At 41.0% G+C, this 19223-nt stretch overlaps 1 protein-coding gene across 4 annotated transcripts in view; it reads right to left on the bottom strand.

Annotated features, from left to right (window-relative positions):
• plekhg2 (pleckstrin homology domain containing, family G (with RhoGef domain) member 2) overlaps positions 1 to 19223 on the bottom strand; it is a 152654-nt gene that overhangs the window by 32516 nt on the left and 100915 nt on the right. For all 4 annotated transcript variants that reach the window (XM_041801527.1, XM_041801536.1, XM_041801545.1 and 1 more), the window contains 2 exons: positions 18530 to 18576; positions 5669 to 5819 (listed from right to left, as the gene is read on the bottom strand). In XM_041801527.1, coding sequence (XP_041657461.1) covers positions 5669 to 5819; positions 18530 to 18576 — 198 coding nt within the window. The remainder of the gene's footprint in view (positions 1 to 5668; positions 5820 to 18529; positions 18577 to 19223) is intronic.

The following is a 19223-nucleotide window of genomic DNA, read 5'->3' as shown; positions in this document are numbered from 1 at the left end:
ATTATTTATGTTCAAGTCTTACAGAGGTGGTTTGTTTTCCTGATCACTGGAAAGTTTGGGCGGGACATTTCCTGAAAACACTGCAGCGTAGGCAGACAGTCATTTTGTTTCTCTCTAAATCCTGATTAAGGCTGTGTTTCCTTAGCAAGCTTTTGTTGCACTGGCTGTGCTCAAGCCATCAGTTCCAGAGTGCTTCTTACCAGTGCTTGTTGTGGCTGCATTACAAAAGAAACTGTAATGTTTTAAACTAGCTCTTTGTGCTTCATATTTCTGTATTTCAAGGAAATTTCCCTCAGACACATGCAGACAGTGTAAAGGAATCCTATCCTGACACAAGCAGCAGCTGCAGACCTGAAAACTACCCTCGAAGGAGACAAAGATGCATCAGATTGTCAGAAGTCCCACTCCTTCTTGCTTTTGATTGGCAAGTGAGGGAGAAGTGACTTTGACTTGGCAGGATTATTTCAAAAGTTGAACAGTGGTTATCTAAGCCGTGTTTCCATCAGGTGGTCCTGTTTGACTGAGAACAGTAGGGGATAAGCAGAAACAGCTTTATTTCAGCTGAAGGTGCTTTTTTAAATAACTACATATTGATTGGGTTAACCGCGGTCAGTACAGCTCCTCAGCTGATAGAATTATTGTACAGAAACATTTTGAGTCATAATGGTGTGTTAACCATCCAGATTAACGTCAGCAAACACGAATTTTGCCCACATATCGGTGTCCAAGGACTAGGAGACAGTGTGGATCACCGTCGAGTCCAAATATCCCTCATTTAAGCAAACATTAGTCTGTTTTTCTCCCGTTTCCTCCCGCTCCTCACGGAGCTGACTTCCGTGTTTTGCAGCCCAGATCCGAGCAGTCGCGCTGATATGGCATCAGTGCAAACCCCTATTGTTGTCTGGCTCCACCTTTTTGGAACGAGTAGGTAAGATTGGTACCCCTATGGAAGGTTTCCAAAAAAGTGGGACAATACAAGTCTGTTTTATTTGGACCCTTTCCAACCTTTGCTATACGGAAACACAAAAAATTGCATGGCGTGCCTTACCAAACTGAACCGGACCGCTCAGTGGAAATGACCTATTAGAGCATGGCAACAATAACAACAATTGATGTTGAGGGTGCTTTCTCTGCCGTGGGCACTGAGTGCTCAGAACGCTGGACTAAACTGGTTATGAATCAAAAATTAGCACTGCTAGCGCTAACAAAGCTGGCTATGGAGACAGGCCTACACTGTAGTCTATGCACAAGGTCCATCTGGCCCTGAACCACCTTCTCAAAATTAAAACCACATGTCAAAACAACACAGACTGTAAGCACTATGATTGGTCTGCTGGACAGTACTAGGTGACTGCTAGGGCTGGGCAGTTAATTAAAAATTAGACAAAATCGCAACATGGCCTACTGCAATTTTCAAATTGCAAAAGGTGCAATATTTCTATGACCTGAAATTTGTGTCAAAACACCAGTTTTAAACTGTTTTTTTTGCAGCAGAGATGTTATGCAGGACATATCATGCAATGATTTAGGTGCCACTTTTTAAGAACAGCCTAAAAATCCTACCTTCTTAATTTTTGTACTTTTTTTTTTAAATAGAAGAATAACAAAAACCCTTCAATGCAATGTTGTAACCCCATTTGCAATATGAGTCAAAATCATCAGAATTAGACACTTTCAAAGAATTGTTCAGCCCCTGTTTAGGAAAAAAAGAAAGTTAAGGAATAATCGCATATCAAATCAAAATTGCAATATTGGGAAAAAATTTGCAATTTTATTTTTTCCAAAATCGTTCAGCCCTAGTGACTGCCATTCTCTGACCTTCTACAGGCTTATCAGAAATGGCTGCAGACAGCAACACAACTTCTCAAATCTTCTTGCAAACATCTGAAAATATCAGACATGCATTTCCTCTGTCATGTCTCTGTCAGTGGCCAAACAGGTGCAGAAAAAAATCCCCCATCCTCTGCATCAGCTGCTTCTGAGTTGCTGTACTTGCCATCTTCTTCGACATCTGCTCTCTTTCTAGGGAAAAGTTTAAGTTGCTGCAGTTTTGTACACAAACGAGCAGGAAATGTGGCCGGGAACTGGCATAAAAAATGCTAAGTAACTTTTGAGCAGCGTATTGCAGAGCAGTGATGCTGATATGATGCAGAAGTTTAAACCAAGGGTGCAGCTAGCAGAGCAGGTAGGTGCTGCCCCTTGTACAGATGCGGCCCAGGTTCAAGTCCAGCCTGTAGCATCCTCCCCCCTCTCTCAGCCCTGTTTGTGATTCTGTCCACTATATCTGTATAATAAAGGCATAAAAGCCCCAGAAAAACTAACCTGTGAGAGGAGCAATAATCCAGGATGTGCATGATGTTAGCGCCGCTGTTTGTGAATTTGATGTTTTTTACAACAAAGCTAATCTACATAGAAAAGAGCACATTTTGTTCCCCGATTGATTGAACGATGTCTCATTTTCTGTGCAAAGCACTGCTACACTAATACTCTGCATGTTTTGCTATGCAATCCTTTAGAATCAGGCCTAAAATATGTTTTTTGTCACTTCTCCAAAGCTAATCACCATGGCTTAAAGAGTGTTTCCTTCTTTTGCACTAAACTGGATTTATTCCAGAGTTGTGGTTTTCCAGTGAAGAGTCCAAATGTGCATGTTTTCCAATTTTTGTGCATGTTCTTTGTAGTTAGCAGTAATTCTTTCCCCCCGTGTCAAACATAACCTTTAAATCAATGCTGACCCAGACTCTCTACAGGGCGGCTCATCCTACACGATGATGTCACGGCCTCTCTCTCGCTTTATTGGCTGCGAGCTCCGACGAGAGTCAAACCTGCAGACGTGAGCTGACAATGACAAACAGCAGAATTCACATGTGGGATGCACACGGCGGACGTCCATCTCTCCAATCAAAGAGGTGACACTCAGAGGGGGCCCGTGTCCTCGGCTCCCCTCGGTCCACACTCTTACTGCAGGCAGGAAAAGCTTTATTGCTGCTGTAATTTTTGCCAAAAGCTGTGTTTACTGGCAGGAAACAGTTGCGTTGCCTAGAGACAAAAGCTTTATAAAGATCCATCCACTTCCTGTGGGAAATCTGGGAGCCTCAGAGAATCCTTAAACAACTGAAAACCTTAAACACATCATCTAAACGTCCTTAAACATGGGATTTTTTTTTAACATGCAAATATTTTTACTGGATATCTTGGAGAAAATACTCAGAGTGATTTTAGTTTAGTAAGAAGTTATGAAAAATTAGGACTGGTTTTGATGTTTAAGTTAGCATTTAACATCAATGTTAATGTTTTTAAATCAAAATATCTATTATTAAAAATTTAATCAGATGATATTAAGATGGCCACGGAAGGAAAAGTCAAGGTTAAAAGCAGTGGGAGCAACAAAACAAATAATAGAGTGATAATAAAAATAAGTTAAAGGAAGTTTCACATAAAAGCAAGTCTCTTAAAGTGAGTTTGAAGCAGTGATTGAAAGATGTCACTGAATCTGCAGGCCTGATCTTCTCAGGAAGGTTTATTGGTTCATTTCATTCTAACATCAAACCTGCAGCTAAAACCCTCAGAATCATCTTTGACAGATTCTCTATACACATGCCCGAGTCAGTCATCCTTAAACTGTTTACAATCAGGACAAAAAGCAGCAGCCAGCCACCGATCCCTCATCACACCCATTCCGGCATCTCTCCATTCAGGATCAGCTATAAAATCCTCTTATTCACATATAAAGCACTGCATGACCCCGACCCTAGTTACATCTCTGACCTCCTTGTTCCATGTATCACCAGATCCTCTAGTCTTGGCCTTCTTTCTATCCAATCCTCTAACTTCAGGACTAAAGGGGATCTTGGTGAGCCCCCACCCTGTGAAATAAATTCCCACAGTCCTTTAGATCAGTAGATTCACTGGAATGTTTAGCAGACATTTAAAAATTGTACTCTATTGTTAAAATGTCATGTCTGGTCACGTGATTTATGACGTGTTTTAATTTTCTCCTTTTGTTGATGATCTGTTTTCACTTCTTTGTAAAAGTGCAATATAAATAAAGTTTTACTTACATGAATGGGAATACTCCTGATTAAATAAAGGTTAAGTAAAAAAAACAAATAACATGCAGTTAAAGTAGTAGTAGTAGTAGTAGTAGTAGTAGTAGTAGTAGTAGTAGTTTAATGTAGTAAATGTACTGCATGAAGTCTGACTTGTCATTAAGGTTAATGTTTGAGGTGTTAAAGGCAGTATTTGGAATCTAACTTGCAATTATCAGGTACTAAATACACGTTAAGAGTCCGACTTTTCATCTAAGATTTAAAATACTAAATGCACCATTTACAGTCTAATTTGTAATCAAAGGTGGTATTTGTAGTAGAAATGGGCGGTATTGGTTTTTTCATACCATCATACCCTCTCCAAATTTTATCAGGCTATACAGTACTACCACCAGGTGTTTAAAAAGCACTTTGTATTAGACTTTCAGGTGCAGAGCGTGCCTCTCCCAGCGCTTCCTTCATTCCTTTAACAATATTCTACGAGTCTAAAAAACCCTGATGTTCAAGAGGCGACATGTGCAGGATGGAAGTGATCATAGTTGAAGTGTTGGTTTTCCTCTTCAGGACGGAGGATCAAATGAAGTTTCTCTCGTTTTCCTCTCCATATAAAGCACATAAGCACTCTCTTTTCCTCCCTCACCCCCTCCCAGTGGTTAATATCAGAAATAATGAACTATTATCAACTATTATCACTTAGGATGTGGGAATGTGAATTAATGTGCTTTTAAACAGTTAAAGATTGGACATAAAAATTATTACCGAGTTGTCAACAGAGAGCTCCATCTAGCTGCAAATTCATTTTATACTGGAAGCTTATAAAAAGTTACAGAATTCTTCAGCACCTAAAATACCCAATAAGCATTCATTAAGTGTTCTTCAACATTTCACACACGAGTAAAAAAATCTGTTTTTTTTTTTTTTCTTTTTAAACCTCTGGATGGTTTTAATTCAGTCTGGTGTGGCTGCTGCAGAACGTGTGGCTTTTAACAAACGTCCTCATTTCTCATGACCGATATACACACAGAGAAGAAGAATGAAAGTGTTTTTAAACTCTGCTGTTGAACTTATTACAGCTAGCGCCCACGATAATCAGTTTGAGAGAAGACCATACTGCTGTGCCAGCCGTGCCAGGCCATGGTGCACGAGGATGTGTACGCCAGATTACAGTATATGTGGGCGTTTGTTGTTCGCCAAATCACTCCAACATCATTAACAGTTCTGTCATCAACTCTAAAGCATCTTCACCCACAGTCAGTGCTGCTGCTGGTGGAAAAAGTCACAAATTCTCGAGGAATTTATTACAGATATTTGCTAATCTCACAGCACCATCTTAATGACGGTAATTATAGCAATACCATGGCTACTTTTTTATACCCCAGCAAAAAGTATTACTGTAGTGCCACCCATTCCTAATTTCTAGTACTCAGTGAAGTGTTTGGAGTCAGATCTGATGATGGAGGTGGTATTTCACCACAGTATTTATTGTCTAAAGTGTCCAGAAGGTGAAATCTGAACTGTTTGGAGTCTGACTTCCTGTTGAAGGCATTATTTGAAATATTAAATGAACCTGAATGCGGTATTTGAAGTATTAAACAGTATTTGTGGTATCTGGTGTATACCTGCAGTAGGAGATGGTATTTGAGGATCCTCTGTACTGGTTTGAGCAGGTACGTCTCCAGAGGTAACGAGTGGTTCAGAGTCGTCTGCCTCTCCTGGAAGAAACTAACCAGAGTTTTGTTTTTCATGCACTCCCTCAGGACGGCCACGGAACTGTGGAGACAGAGAGAGAGAAAATCTCAAAATAAAACCATGGCAATTCAGGTTTCAAAATCTTTCTGATAGTCCCTCTGGCTGTTCATCAGTATCTGCTGAGCTTAAAACAACATGGAGGCCAAGTGAGTCGGATTTAATCAGAGAAATGAGGGAAAAATTCAACGTGGAGGAGGACAAGAAGATGAAGAAGCTGTAGGAGGTGTGAGGGAATTCATTCAATCCGCAGATGTTTGGAAAATGGACAAACATTGGTTAGAAGTTTAGGGACAAACAAAAGAAGTGAAAAGCTGCAGAAAAAAAGCAAAAAAGAGTGGAGGTTGGGGAGAAAAAGAAGCTGGTGTTTCCTTTAAGCAAACATTTCTAGATGTTTGAATGATGAAGAGAAATCAAAGAAGACAAAGGGAAAGAAAGAAGCCCTGAAGATAGATGAAGGCTTCAAGGAATCGAAGAGAGGAGAACGAAGAGAATGATGGAGATCTTTGAGATGATGGAGGAGAGGGAAACGTTTGAGCTGCTCCCTCCTTCTGACATCCTTCCATAAAGATCGTAGAAATGCATCCAAGAAGGAGAAGCCGCTGAGATGATAACTAAGGAGGGGACGCAGGAGAGAAAGGAGCATAAGGGGATGATGAAGGGCGGAGGAGACTGGTCAGCTGTTGAGTCGACTACAAACATCCATCACAGCGGGGAGCCAAAGAATCTCAGACGTGAGCCGAGTGATGGAAAGAGAGGAGAGTAGCAAAGAGAGGATGGAGGGAAGGAGGTCAAGGTAATGATGGGGTAGAGAGGAGAGACGAGACTTTTTCCACTCAGATTAACCACCAGAGAGTCAGAGGAATTCAGTAATATCTTCTACAGACGCATCACTGATGGATTCAGCAGGAAGTCTGAAGCTTTCATACTGTAAAAACAGGGACAGACTTTATCTGCAGACTTTCAGAAGCTTTATTTACATGTGCAATACTCCTTCAGTCTTACAGAGGATTCAGAATTCAAAGTGTGATGAATGCCACCTTTGCAAAAAGACAGTTGGTAAAATCTCATTCCTGTTGGATATTCCACAGTAAAGTGTTACTGATATTATTAATAAGAGGAAGAGTTTAGGAACAACAGCAACTCAGCCAGGAAGTAGAAGACCACATAAAATCATAGAGAGGGGCCAACGGGGTCTCCAATTCTCTGCTGATTCCATCGCTGAAGAGTTCTGAACTTCCACTGGCATTAATGTAAACACTAAAACTGCAGCTGGAGCTTCATGAATGGGTTTCCATGGCAACAGCTGCATGCAAGCCTCACATCACCAAGTCCAATGCCAAGTGTCAGACAGAGTTAAGTAAAGCACAGTCAGATAGGTGAGTCTGGGTTTGGAGGATGATGGGAGAACTTTGCCTATCTTTCTGCATCGTTCCAACTCTAAAATTTTGATGGAGGAGGGATAATGGTACGGGGCTGTTTTTCATGGTTTGGTCTAGGCCCCTTATCTACCCCACTCTTATCCAAGGACAGCTAAGTTCTCCCAGGACCCACTTGGAAAAATGAAACCCCAACATAATATGCCTAAATACTCTTGTTCTTGACAAAAAAATATATGTATAAACTATCTATTATTATGACACCGTATGTGCTTCAGGAAAAAATAATAATGAGGATCTACCCAAATCTTTGTCTAAAGGGCAACATGAATAGACTGAGGTTACCACAAAGATTTGGATAACCCTGACCTGGATGAATTAGAACCTAGTTATAGTGATTTTCAACAATAAAAAAAAACAACTTGAATTTCTGCGAGTTTAAAGTCCTTAATTTATGGAAAACATACGTTTTTACGTTGTCATAAATGTATGGGAACCAAAATTTAGGGTTTCTGAGACTATGAAGTAAAAGAGCTAAAAGTCAAACAACAGTTTCATTCTGCTTTCTTTAAAGTTGACTTGCAAGAGCATAACTGCAAGAATCTGCAACATGAAAGTAGGAGCTGTAACATGATTGCAGGAAGCAGCAACGTGATTGCAAGAAGTTGCAACATGAAAGCAAGAAGCTGCATCATAAAAATAAAAAGCTGCAATGTGATTGCAAGAAACAGCAACGTGAATGCAAGAATCTGCGACATGAAAGTAGGAGCTGCAACGTGACTGCAAGAAGCTGCAACATGAAAGTAAAAAGCTGCAACATGATTGCAAAAAGCAGCAACAGGATTGCAAAAAGCTGCAACATGAAAGCAAGAAGCTGCATCATAAAAATAAAAAGCTGCAATGTGATTGCAAGAAACTGTAACGTGATTGCAAGAAGCTGCAACATGAAAGTAAAAAAAAAAACTTCATAAGTAAATCTAATCATGGTTTTTAAAAAATGTGCACATCTTACTCTGACACTTCAGAGCAGACAGGGCCCTGAGATTTTTGGTACCCCCTTGGTGCCTGGACTCCAGGTTGGGAACCACTACTCTGCAGAATGAATGGGCTTAAATTCCCACAGAAACACTTCAGAATCATGTGGAAATCCTTCCAAGAAGAGTGGAGAATGTTAGAGTTGCAGAAGAGGCAACTCCATATTAAAGTACATGTTTGAATACAATGCCAGTAAATTCTAAGTTGGTGGAATAGTCTTGTGGCCAAATACTTTTATTTCCATGTAGTGTAAATACATTAATGGAATGATAATTGCCCAATTGTACTGTTTTCCCTGCCAGTGTCACAGTAAGCTCAGTTTTATAAATAAATGTTGTTAAGAGAGTTTCTCAGTGACCTTAATGTCATTTGCATGTGAACAAGAGAAAAACCTCGCCCTCCCAATACCCTTCCTTGATCTAGACTTCCCCTTATGCACTATTTTTGTGGACATATTGAGTAAATAGGAAGTTTTGAAGAAGACAATATTTGCGCTGAATTTAGCATCCCAGGCTAAAGCTCTGCAACCAGAAAGAGGATCTCAGGAATCATCGTCACCAGTAGGAAAGTGCAGCAGAAGGTCTAAGTAATCTCAGACAGAAGCAGACTAAAGGAAACCGCCCTCAGCCTCAGATAAACACCGAGCTCTGCATGAAGAATTTGAAGCATATGGACGATATAAAGAACGTACGCAGGAGACATTCCTAGAAACTGTGCTTGGAGAGATTCCCATCAAATCAGGGCCAGACAGCGAGACGTCCTGCAGATAAAACCCACCTCAGAGGTTGTATTTCAGCAGAATAAAAACGACTCACCGAGGTGAACGTGATCATTTGTTATCCATTCACCTCATTCTGTTAGCAGATATAGATGAGATCTGATATTTACAGAAGAAACCGGAGCCTGGACGTTGTAAGAGAAAGACTTGAGGGCAGTTTTCTGCCCCCGTGCTCTCACAGACTGAAGATAATTACAGCTGCCCCAAAGCCTGAAGTCGTCCCCACCAATCAGAGGAAACATAACACCCAGCTGAAGCCTGCACAGCCACTCAGAAGATGCTTGACCTCCTCAACCCCCCACTTTGCCTTCTACCTTTCAGTCTGTTTGCATTTGGAGACATTAGACTCTGAGGAGGGTTTGGTGTGCTGCACGTGATATATTTCCTTCCAACAGTCTTTTGCATCATCACACTTTAAAATTCATGCTCTGCATGGTGGTAATAAACAATGGTCCCAAACGTCAACATTGACAGTCACTGTGGAAGAGTTAGGCACCAGTTTGGGTTATGCTAAATCAAAACTGGACCAGTATGGTGACCAGTGTTGGGCCAGTTACCCCAAAAAGTAATCCATGACATTCCTTAGTTACTCACAGCTAAAAGTAACTAGTAAGACTAGTTAAATCAATCTTGCATCACTCCTTGTCACCTGCAGACCCCCTGTGAGCTCCTGATAATATGACTCTGTAATTATCACAGATCCTGTTTTCTAAAAGGGACAGACACAAGATCGCTCCTTTCTGCTCTTTAACACAAAAAGGTGATGGCAAAGTTGTGAAAAACAGACCAAAACTGCTCAGACAAATACAGTGCTTAACACATTTATTAGACCACCACCCAAAGTAAGGTTTATGCCACAGCTGCCCTAAATTAACAGCATTGGTAATTACCAAAATGTAATGGTCTGCAATGGTTAATACACCAATATGTAGAAGCTCTTTTACCAAAATGATATCTGTAATGCTAAAATATAATTATTATTGTTATCCATGAATTTTCAAATGTACTGATTTACCAAAAAACTGAAAAAATAGTAAAGCATATTAATATTTCTTGATTCATATGTCAAATTACAGTTATTTACTTGCATTCCTGAACAGAAAAAAAGGAGTTGAATGTTATGCTTGATTAATTTCTGACTTCTCAGAAAAGCCCAGTGAGCCGGCTCAAATTTGGGTATAAAAAAGTGAATTCAATTTGAAATCCCTCATTCCTGTTCAAAATAGTAAAACGTTGAGAGCTCACTGAAAATGAAAGAGTCTGCATCAAAGCACTTCATGATGCTGGATGGTCTCTGAGACAAATATGATAGGTGGTCTAATAAATTTGTAAGGCACTTTATGTCAAGAAAAAGGCCACAGCAGAGACCGTTTCCTCCACCATATCTGCTGCTGCAAGACCATTTATCTCAGGATTTGTGGTTACCCGTTGCTGTTGTTGGAAATTGCAGCCATCTTGACCCTCACTGGATCTCTGGGGGTCTCTAGCTTCTAGCTTTGTGTTGCTGCTTTTGCAGGTGTTTGAAAAGAGTTGATGTAGAGTTCATGGGAGTGGAGAGTTGTTTCAGTCTACACTTCACTGTCATGTTCTTGTCAGTTTTTGAAACAGATCCAAAGTAGCGTTCATATCTCCAGAAAGATGTCCTATGTGAGCCACTCTGCCGTCCCCCTCTCCATCCTCCATGGACTTGAGCTAACGTGCCCGTCACCTGAATCAGTGAGTGCTTAGTTAACGTACATTACAAGGGATGCTTGATTTGTTTTCTCTGTGCTCCTGTTTTACAGGTAATTGGTCCGTTTGCTCTGCAAGTGTATCTTACTCGAGCACTATGTGTACTCAGGCACGGGTCACGGCAGCTGCAACTGCGTCTGGGATCTGAGAAGTCATCAAAGACTACTCAGATAAAGGACTCAGAGCAGCATGAGCCCATTTCACTCTCTGAGCTGTGCAGTAGATGTTAACAAATGTTAAACTGAGTAGTGGCCATGGTCGTCTGCTTCTTCTTTCCTCCTGTTGGTGGAGGTACCTCAACTACATGCATATCCACACCGTTGGCACTATGCACGTACCTCTGAGCCAGACCCATGCTCCATCTCTCCAGAGAACTTCGAAGCTGGCCCCTCCATGAGGCTGCCCTCAATGTCTGGACAAGACTACCAGGTCTTGGACACCCAGAATGCGGTGAGCTGGGTCAGGCACATATCAGTTATTTGTAGAAGTGCAGCTGACCCTTCCTATCCCTGCTCTCCTGAACATGCCAGCATTAGACACATGGTCTAGCCAACGATACCCAAACTGCAGCAGAGAAGTTGTCACAAAAGAATCCAGTCTGTCCAGGACTCACAAGAGCACTGTAAGACCAGGAGGACCAAGGATCCAAAGACTCTGCCTTTTGTCTGCATGCTCAGATACCAGGAGCGCCCGCTGTCCTGCCCAGCGAACCCATCATGGCATGTGCAAGGCCAAGTCTGCGGTTGAGCTCAGCCTCACAGTCACACATAGATGGATTAGGTAGGTGAACTACTCTACAACCTCTTACCATCCACAGATGGCATCATCCAAGGTGTCCCCAAATGCCTGGATCTTCGCTATCGCCCATGAGATGTCATCAATCAGTTCTCAACTGTTTTGGCTCAACCTGGGGCTATCTTTCTGGGTCGTACGTGTATGGGATAACTTAAAACTGATGGGCAATCTCCATTGTAGCTTTTGCCAAGTGTAGATGTGGAGTGAATGGGTGTGAATGGATAAGTGCGGCCTGCAGATTAATATCTAAGTAGTCAAACGACTGGAAAAGCGCTGCACAAGGTCAAGTCCAGTTCCCATTTACCATCATGTTTCTCCACTGTAGGCTGAAGAAATCTACTGAACAATTACACAACTTTATGTGTCATGTAGTTCCCATAATGTGTAAAAATGCAGCTTCAAAATACCAGAATTAAACCTTTAACATAATTTCACAGATGTGAGCGCACTTTCTGTATTAAATGTCAAACATCTGCCCAGCTGCTGACATGCCCCTGCACATTTTCCTCCAGGCTGGAGGAAATGAAGATGACGCCTTTGTTCTCGATCAAAACTCTGACTAAACTGCTCGTTTGTCCAACAGACAGATCTTTTAACATCAATGAACTCATTAGAGACGTCGATGATGGAGCCGGCTAACACATAGCCTCTGTTTGGATCAACAAAGCTCTGAACAAAAACCATCAGAGCACAACAATGAAATGAAAACCACATTAAAGACTTCCAAACAGGCTGTGCAGCACATTTTTCAGTTTTTACAGCAAATGACGACCGCTTAATGTTCCATCATCATCTCTGCTGCTCCTGCTGCTCCAGTATCCTGACATATTTGCCAGAAAACAGCAGTGAGACATCTGTTTGGACGGAGACAGTCTGTTTGCAGAGCCAAAGTCTGCATTAAAACATGAAAACTACCAAATATTTTAATTGAAGAATCATTTGAGTAGGCATAATATGTTGCAGCAATTCAAGATGTTCCACTGCTGCAGGCCTGAGGCAATCTGCAGGAGCAGCCCTAGCATTTTGGGTAAATTTAATACGCTTAGACCCTATTAAGTCTGGCAATAGAGGTCAGACTTCTCATTATGAGTGTGGACATCCTCTGGCCTCAGCTGTCACCATTGCAGATGCATCGTAAATGAACAGGGAATGATGCATATTTGCAGAGTATTTATATTTGTAGAAATCAAAACTGCACAGAGCTTTCAGTCTCCTATCCTAACTGCTTCAAACCATAAAGAGGCCAAGCTGCATCTGCAGAACAGGGCTTGTGCTCTCATCCATAGCTTACATTCCTGTATACACCTTCTACTTCTCTGTTGAAAGTTGTCTTTAATTCATGATTTCCCCCGTCTTTCCTCTGAAGCCCCTCATCTCTAAAGTCCATGAATTTATAACATTACATTCTGCAAATGAGTCCAAGTAGAGTTTAGCAGCATAAATTGTCTTAGCATCCGTCCGTCCTCCCTCTGAATCCACCTCCAGAATTACATCCATGTCTGGTTATGTCGTTTTAACCTCGGCCTGTTTCATGGTTCACTACTTCGACACAAAGTGCTGACATTTTCCTAAAAGAGACAGAGAAACTTTGATTCTGTTTCTGGCCACATCAGATGGCAAAGAGGCTGCATTCCTGTCGATCTGAACTTATTCCTCTTTTTAAGATAACAAACCGAACAAAAGGACTCATCTCATGTTCTAGTCGAGTTACAAAAACCTGCGATCCAGCACATCTCACTTCAAATCTGACCCAGCGGATTAAAGAAGAAAAAAATCAGATGGAGGCCAACAGAGAGCAGCAGGCTGCTCCTCTGGTTATTACATTACAGTACAGTCTGAAGAAAATAACACACGAGAACATGAGGAAGGACTGAGCAAAAATTCAGCTGCACCAAAACAGTGCATGCATTTTAGTACAAGAATGTGAATGAGTTTGACTGAAAGCTTTTGGTGATAAAAAAACAGAAATGTACCGATACTGGGTGCCAGGGACTTCTATTTAGTGTTGTGGTTTTGAAACAGGTATTGATGTTATTAGTTTGGTTCTTTTTACCAGCATATAAACATTTAAATTTAAGTATAATAAAGAAGTTTGAGGTGACCTTTACCACGCTTTTCAAACTGATTAAACTACCAGTATCACAGCAGGCTTTTATTTATTCTTTAAACATGTACGATAGTTGAGATGTGGTAGATGAATGCATATGTAAAAGTGGTAACAAGAAACCAAGAAACTGCAAAATGAATGCAAGTAGCTGCAAGAAGGATAGAAGTAGCAGCAATATAAATGCAGAGATGAGGACAGGTAGCTGCAAAATGAAGGAAAGTAACATGAAGGTAAGTGGCTGAGAGACAGATAGAGTCACAATGTTAAAAAAACACAACACAGGGATAAGAAGCTTCAACACCAATGCAAAAAGCTGCATGATAAAAAGAAGTAACCACCATGAATGCTAGCGAGTTCAACATAAACGCAGGAAGCTGCATGAATGTAAGAAAGTGATGGATGCAAGAAGTTGCAAGATGATTGCAAACAGCTTCAACATGGATGCAAGAAGCTGAAACGTGAAAGTAAGAAGGTGCAGCATGATTGCAAGAAGCTAGAACATGAAAGTAGGAAGCTGCAACATGATTGCAAGAAGCTGCGACATTGAAGTAAGAAGCTGGAACATGATTGTAAGAAGCTGCAACATGATTGCAAGAAACTGCAACATAAAGACAAGAAGCTGCAACATGAAAGTAGGACACTGCAACATGATTGCAAGAAGATGAAACATGAAATTAAGAAGCTGCAACATGAAAGTAGGAAGCTGCAACATGATTGCAAGACACTGCAACATAAAGACAAGAAGCTGCAACATGAAAGTAGGACACTGCAACATAATTGCAAGAAGATGAAACATGAAATTAAGAAGCTGCAACATGAAAGTAGGAAGCTGCAACATGATTGCAAGAAGGTGCAACATGACTGCAAGAAGATGCAACATGATTGCAAGAAGCTGAAACATGAAAGTAGGAAGCTGCAACCGGATTGCAGGAAGTTGCAACATGATTGCAAGAAGCTGGAACATGATTGCAAGAAACTGCAACATGAAGACAAGAAGCTAGAACATAACAGTAAGAAGCTGAAAGTGATCACAAGAAGCTGCAATATGAAAGTAGGAAGCTGCAACATGATTGCAAGAAGCTGCAACAAGAAAGTAGGAAGCTGCAACATAAATGCAATGAGTTGCATGAATGTAAGACACTGCTAGATGAATGCATGAAGCTGCAACATGAGAGGATGACAAAGTTCTGGACTGTCCAAAGACAAAAAAATTGTGCACAATTTTCCAAATCACAAATTTCTTAATCTAATCTGAAGAAAAATCTCCAAATCCATACACTGATCTGATTCTGATACAGCCCCTAACGATCAATCAGTCATCAATAGTGAACATGATATGTCATTAGAAGCTGAGAGGGATTCTTTAGTAGCTGAATTATTCACAGATGTCTCCTTCTCAACTAAACAAACAGGTTATTAGAAGGAAACACTGACAACACTGATGTAGACTCGAAATGTGGGGTTCTCTAATGAACTTTGTCAGAAATGAGCTCCTCTGTTCACACAGGGGAGGAATTAGAAAGCAAGGTGTGACAATGCAAGGTGTCTAGGACTTCCAGTTTTTGTTGAAACAGGTTTTGATGTGATTCGATTTTCACCAGAGTCAAATGAAAGTTTATCAATCTGGTACTGTAACTTTGCCATTTCTTGACATATAACAATATCTTGGTTTATCATCTGTAGATCTCATCAGGACTGCTGATGTGACATTATTGCAGTTTGTGAGCTTTAAAGTCCAGTTTGTTCTTGTCCTAAAATCAAACCAAACCGCTGCAGCAAAAAAAATCAGAGTTTGGATCTCTGACACAAGCCAGCAGAAGAAGAAGCAGCAGCGCTGAGAGCTGCAGAGTTTCTTCAGTTTGGTGGTCTGAAAGCATTTGACCTACTTCTTTTTATTGGAGTTTAATGGAGCTTTAAGGAGACGACAGGCAGAGAGCAGCGAGCTCAGTGAGGTGACGGAGAGGTCGACCTGCACGCCAACTATGAAAACTGACAAACCTGGTACAATGAAGGGATTTAAACACACATGCAGGCATGTATGGCGGTAGATGGAGGCTCAGAGTGTGTGCTTTCGCATTAATGTTAGCGTGTTAACATGCAGACATATGTAACACACAGAGCTCGGCAGAGATCCAGTCAGGCCGAACATCTGTCTGTCAGATTGATGGAGGAGAGAGGCAGTGTGAGATTAGCGGAGATTCTTTCTGACTCTGCTGAGAATAAAAGACAAACAGTGAGAAAGAGAGACAAAGAGGGCCAAGAAATGGTGCACATCTGCACTAAAAACACAAATCCTGAGAATGAAACGTTTCACCATCCCTGCGGTCACCGCTACGATTGTCCTTCAGGACCTCTTCCTGTGCCGCTTACAATGTGCACACAGTTTTATGTCTTTTTCACATTCCTTTTCAATATCCTTAAATATTTGTACAAACTTTTAAAATATATTTGTCACATGACTTTATTCTTGTTTAAGATCCTTGACAGGTGAAACTGTTCACTGGCTGTCTTTTTTGTTATTTCTTTTTTAAAGTTTTTTTTTTTTTTTTTTTTTTTTTTTTTTACTTTTTGCTTTTATTGTGATAGGACAGCTTAAGAGAAACAGGAAATGCATGGAGAAGGAGTCTACAGAAGACATGCTCTTTGCTCTACCAACAGAGCTTAACAGGAACCCTTTTGATTCTATTTATAGAATAACTGCCATTAAGACAGTCAAGTATTGAATACTTCTATACTTTCTGACATTAGTCTATTGCTAATTGAAAATGTTGTTTATATTTAATAATTTCTTCTAGTGTAAGAATTGCGGCTTCTATCCAGTCAGAGAATGGGCAGACCAATCAGCAACATCTGACGAGAAAGAAACCATAGCTACAGGTGTGGTTTACTTGAAGTGACTGCAAGCCTGTAAACAATGGCGGCTGGTGCAGAGTTATCATGGATGCAGCTATGGCAACAGTTTGATCAGAACCAGACATTTCTTTATTAAATAGGAATGATGAGATGCACTGAAAATTACAATTGGTGGAAAAGATGATAATGCTCCTCTCCTGACCTGCTTCAGAAAGACTTTAATTTACCAACTTTGACATTCAGCAAGAAAAAAACTTTTAAAAAAAGTGAAATTTTGGCAAATATCCATGAGGCAAACTCAAAAAAACTTCAATTGCCAAAACAGGGAAGTGCATCAAAAATGCATAATAGATAAAAATGCATTTCCTTGCTGAAAAGAACTAGCCAACAAAGCTTAATGACAGCCCCAACTCCTAAAAAGTTGGGGAGCTGTGTATAATGTAAATACAAAAGAAGTTAATGATTGTCAAACCTCATAAACCCATATTTGAGTCACAATAGAACATAAACAACATATCAGATGTTAAACCGAGACATATGACCATTTCATGAAAAATATTGGCTCATTTTGATTTTGATGCCTGCAACTCGTCTCAAAAAGTAGAGACGGGGCAAAACAGCTGGAGAAGCATTGGGAATGTGACGGGGTGTAAAAGGAGCGTTTTAGAGAAGCACAGTCTCTCAGAAGTAGAAGCTGGGTAGAGGTTCACCAATCTGGTGGAATAAAATGTATCTAAAAGTTCTGGAACAATTTCAGAAAAATGTTTGTGTTCAGACTTTCAATCTCCTGCCATCTACAGTCCAGAATATCATTAAAAGATTCAGAGAATCTGGAGAAATCTCTGCACGCAAGGGACAAGACTCAATGGGGTCGCTGCATTAAAAACAGGCGTGACTCTGTACTGAAATCACTGCATGGGCTCAGGAGCACTTCCAGAAATCATTGTCTGTCAACACAGTTGGCAGTGCCATCCACAGATGACAGTTAAAGCTGGATCCTGGAGAGAAGAAGCCATATGTGAACAGGATCCAGAAACACTGCCATCTTCTCTGGACTAAAGCTCATTTTACATGGACTGAGGAAACATGGAAAACTGTTCTGTGGTCAGATGAAACCACAGACGCTGTGTCCTGCGGACTAAAGAGGAGAGGGAGCATCCAGCTTGTTCTCCTGGCTCACTTCTAAAACCTGCATCTCTGATGGCATGGGGTTGCATTAGGGCCTATGGCGTGGGCAGCGTACACATCTGGAAAGGAACTATCAATGACTATTTCAGGAAGACGATGCTAAACCACATACCACATCCATCACAACAGCATGGCTTCACAGGAGAAAAATCTGGGTCCTGAACTGGTCTGCCTGCGGTCCAGACCTTTCACCAATAGAAAACACTTGGAGCATCAGAAAAGGAAAAATCCGGCATCTGATTCATGATTTGTTTTTTCTTGTTAATAAGTTGTAAATCTGCTCCTATCTCACTTGAAAAATTTGCTCTTCTAACGCTTCATTCTATATTTTATGTTTGATCCATTTTTGATATAAATTTTAGATCTTCATTTTTATAAACATCATCGTGTTTCGTATTCATTCTCATCTGTTTTTGTTCAGTTTCCATTCTTTCTCATTACCTTTAATAAAGCAGCAGATATAAACAGGAAATGTGAGAGCCGCAGAGAGAGAGAGGGGTCTGATATGCGTTCCTCAGTAAGATAAGAACGAGGGATGTTTTGGTCACATGGTTTCCATGTTCACCACAGGGCCCTCATCCATTTTCATACTGCTGACGTTTATCCTAGGTAAAGACACACGTACCGATGTTTGTGGTGCTGCAGGACATGATATGTGAGCGTGCCTTTGTTTGAAGATATTTTATTAAAGAGCTGAGGAATGCACTGTGGAATGTATGCAGTCTATCTGCCATCCAAGTGTGGTTACAACACGGCCAAAGGAGGAAAAGAGAAACCAAAACAAGGACAGAAAACAATGAGAGGAAGCCGGAGGATAGGTCAACATGGCTGTCATGGTTTCACAGTTATAAAACATGGTGGTACTTACTTTGGGTAGTTCATGCAGTAGAGCGTGTAGATGTCGAAGGCCTCGCTCTGAAAAAAAGAAGAGGAGAAAGTGAGTGAGAGACAAACACATCAGATTTAACTGGTCTGTGTCTACATGTGCAGTTTAAACTTTAAGACTGGCTGTAACAAAAATAAAATAAAGCTTATGCATACAGCTGATGCAGAGTGATGCAATGTGTGTGAACTGGGTGTATCCTATAGCTGAAGTCACAGACATCAGCAAGGACACAACAACCAAACAGAACCCCACATCTTCTTTCCTTTTCAAACTGTATAACCTGACTAGAAACAGATCCTCAGTTTGTGAACAACAGATGAGCACTGTTGCAGCGAGCCGTCAGATCACTGTGTGGCCAATGATGCAGATGATGTGATTCGGTTGGCTCCTCAGCTCAGGACATCCAGCAGGCACTGGGAGGGTTTGTAGCTGAGTGTGAAGCAGTTGGGAAGAGGGTCAGTACTTCCTGAGTCCAAGGCCATGGTTCCCTGCTGTAAAACGGTGGATTGCTCTTTCTGGGTGGGGAGTAAGACTCTTCTTCTGGTGATGGAGTTTAAACGTCTTGTGGTCTTGTTCATGGATGAGGGGAAGAGGGAAATTGGAAGGTGTGAAGGAGCTGAGCCAGAAGGCAATATACTGGCCAATCTACCGCCCAACCCTCACCTATGATAATGAA

The sequence above is a fragment of the Cheilinus undulatus genome, linkage group 2 (assembly GCF_018320785.1).
Source record: "Cheilinus undulatus linkage group 2, ASM1832078v1, whole genome shotgun sequence".
Taxonomy (NCBI): domain Eukaryota; kingdom Metazoa; phylum Chordata; class Actinopteri; order Labriformes; family Labridae; genus Cheilinus; species Cheilinus undulatus.
The sequence above is the reverse complement of the archived record's forward strand: the minus strand, read 5'-3'. Positions and strand labels throughout refer to the sequence as shown.